Genomic DNA, 13,693 nt, shown 5'->3' with positions numbered 1-13,693 from the left:
CGAGTCAACTTAGCCTTTTATAGATATAGAATAAACTTGCTTAATCTCCTTTCTGATTTAGCTGAACTTTCTCCAGCCCAGTGAAGCACCCCAACTTCTCTTTCAGGTAATTGTCAGCAACACAGTAGTAAATATCAAGCAGATTATTATTGTAGATCATGCAGGGAGAACAAAGGGTAAAATATTAAACTGCAGCAGTGTTTGACTATATTCTGTGCAGTGAGAAAACCTGAAGTCATTTTCAAGGTTCACCATTTCTTACTTCTTTTCAGTCGGATCAAGTTTCTAAGCTTTCTAAATCTCCGTTTTCTGGCTAATGAAAAGAAAATAGGATTCCACCGAGTCTCCTATCTACCTACTCCATGACTTCTGTGAGGATCAAATGAGATGAGGGAAAATGCTTCACAGATATTTGGTTACAGTGTGAAATGTTTGCACCTGGCTATAAAGCAAGTCATGGTCCTGGGCTGAAGAAACTGCAAGGAGGCTAGTTGTCACTAGGGAGAGGAAGTTGGGCGTTGCTATGTGATATCAGTAGTGGGATAGTGGGATACTTAGCATATTAGCCTTATATATAGAGAGATATTAACTATTTACTAAAATGTCTTCCTAAGGCATAGATCTGAAACTGCAAGGAGGCTAGTTGTCACTAGGGAGAGGAAGTTGGGCGTTGCTATGTGATATCAGTACCTGGACAGTGGGACACTTAGCATATTAGCCTTATATATAGAGAGATATTAACTATTTACTACAATGTCTTCCTAAGGCATGTTTTCATAGATCTGTGAATCATAGTTCTTATGAAGTGCTTATGTTATAATCTTAACATCTAGATGACGTTTGAACCTCTGTACTTTTTTGTTTTATTTTTATTTCCTCTGTTGTGTGGGAATCAATCTCATGTTCTGACACCTGGTAATTTATAATTGAACCCTAACCATTGCTTCAAAATATGGCAGTCATTCCCATGTCTGGACAACGACGCTTCCTCCAGAGACGGTTTACCTTGCGTATTTCAGACTCACGCCCGAGCCCAGCACTGGGACTGCGCACGGTTTAAGCTGGATTAAACCCGGTGTCTTTTTGGAGACTGGCCTGGCTCAGCTAGGCCTTCCACCTCGGGTGCAACCTTCAGGTTCTGCCGTGCTAACCAGACTCCTGCCCGGCCCTGCCCTCCACCTGCCAGGCCTGCCCGCCCTGGGACCCCAGAAGGTTTACAGTCTCTCCATCCTCACAGGCCCTCCTGCCTCTTCCTCAGCCGCCAGCGCTGCCCTGCGCAGGGATCAGCAGATGCCGGGAGGGAAGAGAATGGCACCAGGGACAGTCTCCTTGCAGCGTTTCCCTTTCAGTCTGAGATTTTGTTTCCTTCAATCGTGGTTTTCCTGGTAACTTCCCGAAACCTCCGAGGGATTTCATGCATTTTTCCAGCTCCTCCAGCTGCTGCCTTCAGTCGAGCTGGTCTGACACCAGCTGGTCCATCACAACCAAAGCCAAGTCCAAGTGGGCAGTCCTGTGAGGTTAGAGCCTGCGCCACAGGAATCGGGCAAGAAGTAACTCAGCTCACCCTGGCACCGCTTCCTTCCTGGCTACGTGGTGTGGACTGTTTCCACCTCTCCTCGGGAGGACGTGTTTCAGGCCGGCATTGTCCTTGCTCAGAAACATCTTCCCGATTTATTCCCAAGTGACCAGGACTTTCCGTGCTCACCCAACAACGCAGGACGGCCGGCTCTGCTCCTGCGCCCCACGGAGATGCCTCAAAGCCTTGCGGAGGACGCGGCAGCTTTCGCTCGCTGTCTGCTCCCTTCATACTGCCCACGGTTTCCATGTCCCACTTTAATTACTTCCATCACTAGTCTCTCCAGCACTAGAACATATAGGCATCTAAGGCCGAGCTGTCTCATTTGCCCTCATTTCTGACATGGAGTTGAAGCTAAACATGTTTACTGAGCGAATAAATAACTGAATTCCTTACAACTCCACCGCTAACTTGTAACTCACTGAACATGCCCAGTCTGGTTCTGGGAAACGAGGCAGTGAGGACATGAGTGGACATGGAAGGGGACATGAGAGGGACCCTAGCCAAGGGCCTGAGGCCAGCACCGCCCCCTCCTGATCTGATTTAATTCTTGGGCCCGGGTTCGGGGTCTGCTGTATGTTCTGCAGGTCCTTCTCAGGCGTTCATCCTTTTACCTTAGTGGGTTTGAATGTGCGCTATTACAATTAAATGAGGTGAGTATTAAACTACTCCACCGCTTTTTAAATTCTGTTATTCCAAGCAGCTTGTATGCATTTTCAAGATAGGAAGCTACATCATGATTTTTTATTAATACGATTTTTAAATAGACTATATAAGATTGGTACGTAGTTTTACTGATGTCATGCAGAGTGTTTTGAAATTGACATCTTTACCTCAAAAATGTTAGTGGACGCTTCATATTGTCCAATATTGAAAAAGGAGAGAATACGGAGATTACATAAGCCTGCGGAGGAAGAATGAACAGGACAGCTTGCTAGCTGAGTGGGTCGGCATGAAGTGCCATGGTCCCACATTTACTATATATTCATATTTATAAACATGTTATTTAGAATGCTTATGGAGCTAGTAAAAAAGAGCTAAGTAGAAGGGTAATGTTATTTATTGTTAAAAGAAGCAAGCTACTCAGTGATGGTCAGCAGGACTCGGGCTCTTTCTGTCTCTCCTCACAGGTGCCCAGGGTGTTGGCCTGAGTCCCCAGCCCTGTCTTTTCATGTTTCCGCGACGCTGCTGTGGACCCGGGGGTGAAGCTCAGCCTCGTCCAAAACACAGAGGGCAGTGCCCTTCCTGGGTTGCTTTTAAGATCTGAAATCTAGATTTTCCCCCAAACTCCCCACCCCTCACACTTCCTCTTAAATCCCATTGCTAAAGTTTCTGGTGAGTTCTAACAATGGCCAAGCAGAGGGGATATTCCCTCTATCCTCAAATGTGTCATTTGGATGAAAAATTATGACAACTTTAGGTTTGGTCACAGGCTTATGCCTTAGGACAGCCGTGGGCAAACTACGGCCCGCGGGCCGGATCCGGCCCGTTTGAAATGAATAAAACTAAAAAAAAAAAAGACCGTACCCTTTTATGTAATGATGTTTACTTTGAATTTATATTAGTTCACACAAACACTCCATCCATGCTTTTGTTCCAGCCCTCCGGTCCAGTTTAAGAACCCATTGTGGCCCTCGAGTCAAAAAGTTTGCCCACCCCTGCCTTAGGAACATAGAGACCTGAAACAAAAAAACACCCAAATACCTGGTATTTTTAGCCTCTGTTATGAAACGTGAGTCTGGCCAGGGATAAGGACATGGCTTCGGGGTAGATAACCACTAATGTCTGCCACATGTTAAGTTTTAAACAATTTCCAGTTTCTGATGATGAAGTTAGACATTATGCAAAGTAGATTAAGTGATTATACTAAAATTCTCTGTGATGATTTAGGTGTCTTTGAATATGAATTTAGGAAGAAGTATCAATGAATCATTTTATAATTAGTGGAAATTCAAATTCATCTTCTATATCAAAATATTGATAAAGAGAAGACTAGCAACTTTTCTACCTTTTGCCTATTTTTATTACTTTGTTATTTATTTATTTGTTATTTTAAAATATTTTTATTGATTTCAGAGAGGAAGAGAGAGGGAGAGAGATAGAAACATCAATGATGAGAGAGAACCATTGATTGGCTTCCTCTTGCACGCCCCTTACTAGAGACTGAGCCCGCAACCCGGGCATGTGCCCTTGAGCAGAATCAAACCCAGGACCCTTCAGTCCGCAGGCGGCTAGGGCTATTTTTAAAATATTTATTGTTGAAAGTATTACATAGATCTCCCTTTTTTCCTCATTGACCTCTTCCAGCCCACTCCCGTCCCCCCCACCAGATCCCCACCACTCCATTATCTGTGTCCATGGGTTATGCATATATGCATACAAGTTCATTGGTTGATTTCTTCCCACCCACTCTTCCCTGACTTCCCTTTGAGGTTCAACAGTCTGTTTATGCTTCTATGTCTCTGGTCTATTTTGTTAGTTTATTTTGTTCATTAGATTACACAAATGAGTGAGATCATGTGATATTTTTCTTTCTCTGACTGGCTGATTTCACTTAGCATAATACTCTCCAGGTCCATCCATGCTGTTGCAAATGATAAGAGTTTTCTTTTTTATTTCTGTGTAGTATTGATGAGATTCTGAATATTTTCTTTGGCTTTCCTCTAGAATTAGATCCAGTGACCCAGAAACTTATGCTCCAAACAGCTAAACCAACTTTTGGTCATCTCACAGATGTAAGTAAAATGTTCAAATTATAGTAAGTATCACATTCATGGCAATTAAATGCAAGCCTCTATTATGTTTTAATTTTATTAGCAATACAATAATATTATCCACTCTCTAGAATATAGTGGAATAGGATACTTGTAAAAAGTTCGTACAATGGCCCTAGCCAGTTTTGCTCAGTGGGTAGAGCGGCCTGAGGACCAAAGAGTTCCGGGTTTTATTCCAGTTAAGGGCACGTATTTCAGTTGCAGGCTCCTTCCCGGTCTGGGCCCTGGTCAGGGCATATGCAGGAGGCTAACCAATTGATGTGTTTCTCTCACATCTGCTTTTCTCTCTCTCTTCCACTCTCTCTAAAAATCAATGGAAAAATATCCTCTGGCAAGGATTAAAAAAAAAAAAAAAAAGAAAAGTTCTTACAATGATCCGTCTACCTATATTTGTGTTTTAATGTTACTTACAGTAATATTTTTGGTAACATGGAGATTTGTAATAGACTACAAAAACTTTCATAGCCCGTCTCAACAAAAGTATACCATGTAATCAGCCTTACATAGAAGAGTTCCATCTAGTTTTCTCTTCTAGGACTGCTATAGTTTTAGATCTTATGTCTTAGTCTTTAATCCATTTTGAGTTGATTTTTGTGTATGGTGTGGGATAAGAGTCCAATTTCGTTCTTTTACATGCTGGCAATATGTGCAACATGGTGGAGCCTTGAGGACCTTACACTAAATAAAATAAGCTAGTCATATAAAGACAAATAGTGCATGACCCCACTTATATGAGGTGTATGAACTAAGCTCATGGAAGAAAAGAATAGAACTGTGCTGCGAGGGGCTGGAGGAGAGGAAATGGTAAAATCTCAGCAAGGAGGAAGACTGTGTTCCAGAGGTCTCTGTGCAGCCTCGTGTCTGTGGATAACGGCACAGTATTGTACACAGAAATCTGTTATGAGGGTTAAGTGTTTTTACCACAAAAAAACAACAAAATCTTACATTTTTAAGAACAGTATAAACATTTAAATAGGTATTTACTTGTACACAGAAATCTGTTATGAGGGTTAAGTGTTTTTTACCACAAAAAAACAACAAAATCTTACATCTTTAAGAACAGTATAAACATTTAAATAGGTATTTAAAAGCTGTGAATCACTTTTTCGTTTTAGCACGTCCTTTTTATGTTAGTAAAATATTTCTCATAGTTGCAATAAATATACCTTATGCCAATTCCAATAAAACATATTCATATCATGCTGTAGAATGCATAGAGGACCATCATGAATGAGATCATGTTGGCATATTTAGTAAGTTCATGCTAAAATAGTGAATGACTTGAACAAGAAATGTGAAGAAAATCTTGAACAAGTTTACAGTATAATAAAGAACATGAAGAAAGTTCAAATCACTCACATTCCAGAAGACCGGGGAAGGCCAGAGGGCCCGGTGGGATGACTCTACATGGGAAAGGAAGGCGGGGCCCAGGGCCGCGAGCCTGGGGTGGGCGATTGTAAAGGTGGCGCCGTGATGTGTGATATGACCAAGTCCAAGGAAAGAGGAAATGGGCTGACAGTTTATTCAAACAGGGTCTTTCAGGACCAGAACCCTGAAGGTTTGCAGAGTGGTGCTGGGTGCCAGCCCTCCCGTGTCCCCCACAAACTCTCCGTGAGATCCACAGGGGCCACGCTCAGGCTCTCGGTGCTTTTTCATGGTGGAGCCTGAACTCCTGCTGAGTCCCTCATGCAGAGCAACGCGTGGCACGAGAAGTCCCCGCGGGGACGGCATCTGGGTTGTGTTTTGAGAACTCGCCTGGGATTCGTGCGGGAAGGGGCAGGCCTCAGCCCAAATGGGTGAACTCATCCTGAGGAGCCCGAGACCAGAGCCTTTCCTCCCTGCGGGAGCCGAGGACACAAGCCCAGCAGCTGCTGGCATGTGGCTTCCTAGAAGAGGGACGTTTTGAGACAAGCATTTGCCAAGTGCACGTTTAATACTGAGCGACGCCAGGAGGGCTCACTGTGGTGAGTGAGGGATGAGAAATGTTATTCTGAGCTTGGACGCTGGTGATGGATACGGGAGTGACCCAATAGGAAGCCACTTTCTTAAGCTACTGAACGCTGCCAGGATGACTCCAGGTTCATAGGTCAACACTTAACCACTGAGCCAGGCCGGCTGGACCATGATTATTAGAATTTTAAACAAAGCCAAACTCTTGAGCATGAATCCTCACAGGACCAGCTTCTGAGTTCACCTCCCCACTACCTGCTCAAAGTGTGCTTAGTTCTCCTGTGTTTACTGCTAAAAACTCTACTGTTTTACCTTTCACAATTAATCTACATTGATCTAGAATTGACTTTGTGCATAAAGTGAATTAAGGTCAAGTGTTTTTTTTCCTTGTGTTTATCCAATTTCCTAACACCATGTATCAAAACAACCATCCTGCACCCAGTCATCTGCATTGCCACCATAGCTATAAATCACTGACTACAAATGTGTTCTAGTCATGTATTCTCTATGTTTTAATATAGGCCCACTGTCTATCCCTGAAACAATGGCTTAATTTTTGAGGATTACATATAAATTTTTATTTGTTTGTAGAATAAATCATTAGATTGCTTTGCCCATTACCCTTCTGTTTGAATTTCCATTAAATTTTACAATAAAGTTAAGTCACCAATATCCACAAAATAACCTCCTAGACTTTGAGGTGTTCTATTTGTCTTTGCTTTTCAGCAGTTTTATTTTAATGCACCTACCTTTGGTTTTGGTTTTATTTCTATTTATTCTGTTTAGGTTTTAGAGCTTATTGAACTTATGGGTTTATATCTTTCATTAGTTGTAGGAAATTCTCAGGCAGGATTTTTCCAAATGATCCTGCCCCATTCTTTTCCCTCTTCATCTCGGACTCCCTTTAAATATGTGAGAACTGTTCACGCTATGTGTCCTTTCTCTTGCAGCTCCTTCATCATGTTGAGATTATGTCCCCTCCTTACCACTTTGTGGAAAGTTATCATAAATGGATATTGAATTCTGTCAAATGCTCTTTCTGCAATGATTCAGGTGACCCTATGATTGTTACCCCTCATTTTGTTAACGTGGTGTATCACATTGACTGATTTGTGGATGTTGAACCATCCTTGAAAACATGGAATAAATTTTACTAGATTATGGTGTGTGATCTTTGAATGTATTGTTGAATTTGTTTTGCTAATATTTTGTGGAGGATTTGTGCATTTATGTTCCTCAGGAATACTGGCCTGTAATTTTCTTTTTGTGTGGCATCCTTGCTGTTCTGTTATCAGGGCCTTGTAAAATATGTTTGGAAGTGTTCCCTCCTCTTCTATTTTTTTTGAAAAGTAATGACATTAATTACTTAAAATGGCATTAATTAATTAAAAGTAATGGCTTAATGTATAGTAGAATTCACCAGGGAAGCCATCCAGGCCTGGAATTTGTTCATTGGGAGGTTTTTGATTACTGATCTTTTTAATAGTAATTGATCAAATCAATTTTTTATTTCATTGCGTAGAATTCACCAGGGAAGCCATCCAGGCCTGGAATTTTGTTCATTGGGAGGTTTTTGATTACTGATCTTCTTAATAGTAATTGATCAAATCAATTTTTTATTTCATCGTGATTCAATCTTAGTAGGTTGTACATTTCTAGAAATGTATCCATTTCTTCTAGGCTGTAAGATTTGTTGGTTTAATATCACTCATAGTAGTCTTTTATAATCCTGTATTTCTGAGATATCAATTGTTAACATCTCTTATTTTTTACTTATTTGAGTTTTCTCTTTTTTTTCTTGATGATTCTAGCTGAAGGTTTGCCAATTTTGCTTATCTTTTCAAATAACCAGCTTTTAGTTTTATTGATCTTTTCTGTCTCTATTTCATTTATTACAATCTCTGATCTTTGTTATTTTTCTTCTTCTACTAATTTTGGGCTTCATCTGATCTTTTCCTAATTTCTTGAAGTGTAAAAGTATAAAGTTAGGTTGCTTATTTGAGATTTTTCTTGTTTATTACGTAGGCTTTAAGTGGCATCTATCTCAAAACATTTTTTAAACTGTTCTTTGGTCTTGAAATAAAAGCCAAATTACTTTTTAAAATCCCAATTTAGGTTGCCCCTCAGGTATGTGTGTTCCTCACCAACGCCATTACCTTTCCACGATGGGACTCTGTATTAGTCCTACTCACACCTCCAGCAGTTGGTTTTATATATCAAACAAGAAAAAATAAAGTAGCAATATTACAAAAAGCTCTCAGAAAGGGTAACGTGGAACTAGTTGTCACTTATTCTACCTAACGTGAGAGCCAGTGACAAATGTCCAAAACAGTTATTTTGGTTAGCACTTTGCTCTGATCTGTAACTTTACAAACTATCCTTTAGGTGAGAAAATGGGGCCAACAATTATCAATTAAAAAATGTTTGAAAGTGGAATTGGATCCTCTTTCTTCTCTGGTCCACATGTCCATGAGCTCTTGTGTGCACACAGGACAGCGCTGATGTGAAGTGAAAGCATGAAGCCTGCCGCCCAGACACGTGGCAGCGCCAGCCACTGCTTATGTGATAGTCGTGTGCGTCCAATTATGTTCTGGTCATAGCACAGCGTGCTTTGAGGATGTTATTACTAGAAATGTCAGAACACTCTGACTGTATTTAAATGTAAGAATGTAGGTGTGGATGTAATTTCTAATATTCTTCAGTAAATTCTGGCTCTATTCCCCGGAATAGACCTTTTCCTGAATGAGTACGTTCTTTTCATTTCCAGGACACTGTGAGCCATTCAGTGAGTCACTGACCCTCCCTTGTGTTGACTATTAGAAAGCTTTGGGCTAAATTCGTGTCCATCGATAGCAGGTGGGCAGGAACGTTTGGAATGAGTGAACTGCACTCATCTCACGTCTGCTCATCTATTTTTCCTACCCTCATTTTCCCTCTCGAGCAATTTCCACTCAGTCTTGATTTCTTTATTTTGTAGTGTTGTATATATTTTTATAAGGAAATCTTTTTTAAAAATATATATTTTATTGATTTTTTACAGAGAGGAAGGGAGAGGGATAGAGAGTTAGAAACATCGATGAGAGAGAAACATCAATCAGCGCCTCCTGCACACTCCCTACTGGGGATGTGCCCGGAACCAAGGTACATGCCCTTGACCGGAATCGAACCTGGGACCCTTCAGTCCGCAGGCCGATGCTCTATCCACTGAGCCAAATGGGTTCGGGCAGTGGTCAGCAACCTCATTAGTCAACAGAGCCAAATATCAACAGTACAACGATTGAAATTTCTTTTGAGAGCCAAATTTTTTAAACTTAAACTATATAGGTAGGTACATTGTTATTAACTTAATTAGGGTACTCCTAAGGCTTAGGAAGAGCCACACTCAAGGGGCCAAAGAGCCGCATGTGGCTCGCGAGCCGCAGCTTGCCGACCACAGGGTTAGGGCATAAGGAAATCTTTTTAAGATACATCAGAGAAATAAAATAAACTGAGTTCAGATTAATCATTATCACCTAGTGGCAACCACATGATCTAAATCATTTTACCTTGAATCAGTATTATCAGAGTGATAAAATTTTGTAAATATATATCTATAATAATAAAAGCATAATATGCTAATTAGACCAGACGTCCTTCTGGATGTTCTGGACAAAAAGCTGGGGCTGCAAGGGAAGCAGGTGTCCCAGGTGCCAGCAGCTGAGGAAGGAAGGCCTATTCTTGCACGAATTTTGTGCATCAGGCCTCGTTATATATACTATTTATATTTTATTCATAGTTCAAATAAAAATATACTAAACCAATATATAAAAATAGCCAGGAAAATATAATTACCAGGAAATTTTAGGGACAATTTTTATTTTATTCATTTTCTGAATGAACTAATTGTCTGATAAAGGAGAATAGACAGAGGGAATAATTATAATGATCCAATTCAGAAAATAATTTTAATTGAAGGATAAAACCTCATTTTTCCCTGTAAGTATCTTCTGAATAGACTCAATAGGCTGGCATGTCATTTAATTAACATTTGGATAATTTATTCTATGGCATTTCAAGACCTAAACATTATGATCACCGTGAACCATCCATACTATATAAAGCCTGATTTTTAACATTTAATTTAATGGAAATGTTCATTAAAGATAGATAGTAACTGTAAGTACAGAGGACTTTTAAGGTCTAGTGTGCTACCTGATTTATATTCAAATCAATTATGAAAAGAAAGTTTAGGAAGTAAAACACAAATGTTACTTCGCAATATGAAAATCACTGCTTCTAATTAGAATAAATATTGTCTCTTAAAGTTACTCTTGATCTAATAAGCTTTTCTTTTTATGCATAATTATTGTGAGAATCCTTCTGTTTTTAATTACAGTTTTTCAGAAGAAAAATAATATAAAGCAAACTTCTAGAATTTGGCAATAATTTCTGCTTTTCAAAGCAGGTTTTCAAGTTTTCTAAAACATTTCCCTTATTGGAAAATTTTTTCTGCATAATTTAAAACAATAAAGAGCATTTGAGGTCCTCCATTATTTTCGCAGAAGTTCTACTTTTGAAACAAGAGTCACGTGATGCCTTTACAACAAGCTTTCTGTGAGTGGGAGCAATGCGTTCCCGCTCACAGCTGGAGAGCGGGCGCATAAGGCCAGTGGGTTGCTTCCTCCCGTTGTGGGATTACAGCGAATGAATTAATGTCTGACCTGTGAGTTGGAAATGCATAGGTCTGTCCCTGGGCTTTCCCGCATGTGCACGCGATTTGATCTGTGTTTCCAGAAGGGCAGAGACTTCCCAGAGCTGTGCTGCTTACAGTGTGGGCAGCTGAGGGAGCTAATGATCCCAAACTTCCACCACGATTGTGCTAACTCTACCTAGTTGGAAACAAGAGTTTCCTAGGGGGAATATTCACTTTTTTATTTCTTAGATATAAATTGACAGCCTAGTATATGGCACACTCTGTCGCTAACCTCATTTCTGATGTGTGACTACCTTCTAATGGGCCTGCATTTACCTTCAGAACCAAAGGGGTCAATTCTAAGGAAAGTATGATTTACTACTTAGGAATAGAATTCCTTAGTAAGATGGCTTTTTTATTCAGACCTGGAAGGGTTAATGTTCTTCAGGTATAGAAGCCTTAACAAAAATTCTAAGTCTTTCATGTATATGTAGGTTTTGTTTCAAATTAGTGATAAATATTTAGCTCCTTTTAAACACACATGACTCAGTTTTAAATTCCATAATGACTCCAACAAGCACATCGAACAAGAGTGAAAGTATGACAAGCACATCGAACAAGAGTGAAAGTATGACAAGCACATCGAACAAGAGTGAAAGTATGACAAGCACATCGAACAAGAGTGAAAGTATGACAAGCACATCGAACAAGAGTGAAAGTATGACAAGCACATCGAACAAGAGTGAAAGTATGACAAGCACATCGAACAAGAGTGAAAGTATGACAAGCACATCGAACAAGAGTGAAAGTATGACATGCACATCGAGCAATCTCTCATCGATGTTTCTAACTCTCTATTCCTCTCCCTTTCTCTCTGTAAAAAATCAATAAAATATATTTTAAAAAAAGAATGAAGGAAACATGCACATAGAAGAAGAATGAAGGAAACATGCACAAAGTGTGCAGTTCTTCCCTGTCCAGGTCAGTGAGTTTAGGTGCAGTGACAACAGCCATGTGACCACTGCAGGGTTCCTCCAGTTCAGCGTAGGGACGTTGCCGGCACCTCACCCTCCCTCTTTTCCAAAGGAAATGCTTAGGTCCACTCTCCCATCATAGGCCACTTTTACTTCCTAATGAACTTGACATAAGTGGAATTATAGAGTGTGCATTATCTTGTCCTTGGCTCCCTTCAGCCCCCCCACCCCCACCCCATATATGATGTCTATGACATTTACCCATGCTGTTGTAGGTTTACTGATAATGGCAGTATTTTTTGTAAATAGGCTATCATTCCACGGTACAGTCCATATAAGCGACTTGATTGCTTATGGGCATTTGGGTTTTCCCAAGTTTTGGTTGTTGAGAACAATGTGGTTGGCCCCAGTTCCAGGCAAGATGGAGTAAACACACTCCTCCCCTCACTCACTCAGTGAAGCTACAGCACCTGGAGAGAGGCCTCAAGAGCTACTGACCAGTCCCACATAAACAGTGTCAGGGAGATTGGGGAACAAGACAAGACTTCAAAGTAGCACCAAACCAACAGTATGCTTCCCAGATACAAATGAAATGAATGTGAGTTTATAAACTCGTTTAAAAACGTCCTGGGCTCACCTGTGAGTTGGAAGTGCATAGGTCTGTTCCTGGTCAGCATTAAAAAAGACTCTGAGAAAGAGCCAGCACGTACGCCACCACCAGGCTGGCCATGGGTGGCACATTGGGACAGATTTGAAGAGCACTTCACAGTCTGAAACCTTACATCACAGTGGACACACAGCTGCGTGTTGCAACCTGCAGCCTGAACCTAACCAGTCTGTTGGCTCTTTAAACAAAAATGGGGTCATTCCCAATGGGATTTAAACACACACACACACACACACATACACACACACACACACACACAATATAAAAATATATATAATTTGGGTAACACAATCATACCACTGTGCATAATGACAGATTTATTTAAACTTTTTATTCCTTACATTTAAAAAATATTCCTTGAGTTATTACATCAGAGGGCACATGTAAAATAATATTTAGTAGAAGTTTCCATGGTGAAATACTGAAACTTCTACTAACAGATAGCACCCTAAGAAAATATATTTGCAAAAGATACATGTGATAAAGTGCTTTTATTCAGAAAACAAAAACATCTCTTATAAAGGAAAAACAAAGGAATATAAACTAATTAAAACATGGTCAAAGTTTTGAACACACATGTCAGAAAACACCATTTATAAATAGTCAAAAAGCACATAAAAGTGGTCATGATAGCCCAACCGGTGTGGCTCAGTAGTTGAGCATCAACCCATGAACCAAGAGGTCACGGTTTGATTCCTGGTCAGGGTACATGCCTAGGCTTTGGGCTTGATCTCCAGTAGGGGGTGTGCAGGAGACAGCTGATCAATGATTCTCTTACATCATTGATGCTTCTCTCTCTCCCTCACCCTTCCTCTCTCTGAAATCAATAAAAATATATTTATAAAATGGTAAATATAATTAGTCTTCAAGGTAATAAGGAATAAAACTATAATAAAATATCACTACACATGTAATAAATAAAACTATAATGATAGATCACTGCCCATATACTCCTATCCTATCTAATAAAAGACAAAAAGGGTAATTAACCGTACCTCCACTATGCTTCCCATTGGCTAATCAGTGAGATATGCAAATTAACTGCCAACAAAGATGGCGGCCGGCAGCCATGCAGCTGAA

The 13,693-nt window shown here is 40.2% G+C and overlaps 1 protein-coding gene across 1 annotated transcript in view; it reads left to right on the top strand.

Annotated features, from left to right (window-relative positions):
• The window catches only part of CNBD1 (cyclic nucleotide binding domain containing 1), a 195,813-nt gene that overhangs the window by 159,986 nt on the left and 22,134 nt on the right, over positions 1-13,693 (top strand). Inside the window, exon 11 of the mRNA XM_014528438.1 lies at positions 4,244-4,311. Coding sequence (XP_014383924.1) covers positions 4,244-4,311 — 68 coding nt within the window. The remainder of the gene's footprint in view (positions 1-4,243; positions 4,312-13,693) is intronic.

This window comes from Myotis brandtii, unplaced genomic scaffold (genome assembly GCF_000412655.1).
Source record: "Myotis brandtii unplaced genomic scaffold, ASM41265v1 scaffold634, whole genome shotgun sequence".
In the NCBI taxonomy this organism is placed as follows: Eukaryota; Metazoa; Chordata; class Mammalia; order Chiroptera; family Vespertilionidae; genus Myotis; species Myotis brandtii.
The sequence above is the reverse complement of the archived record's forward strand: the minus strand, read 5'-3'. Positions and strand labels throughout refer to the sequence as shown.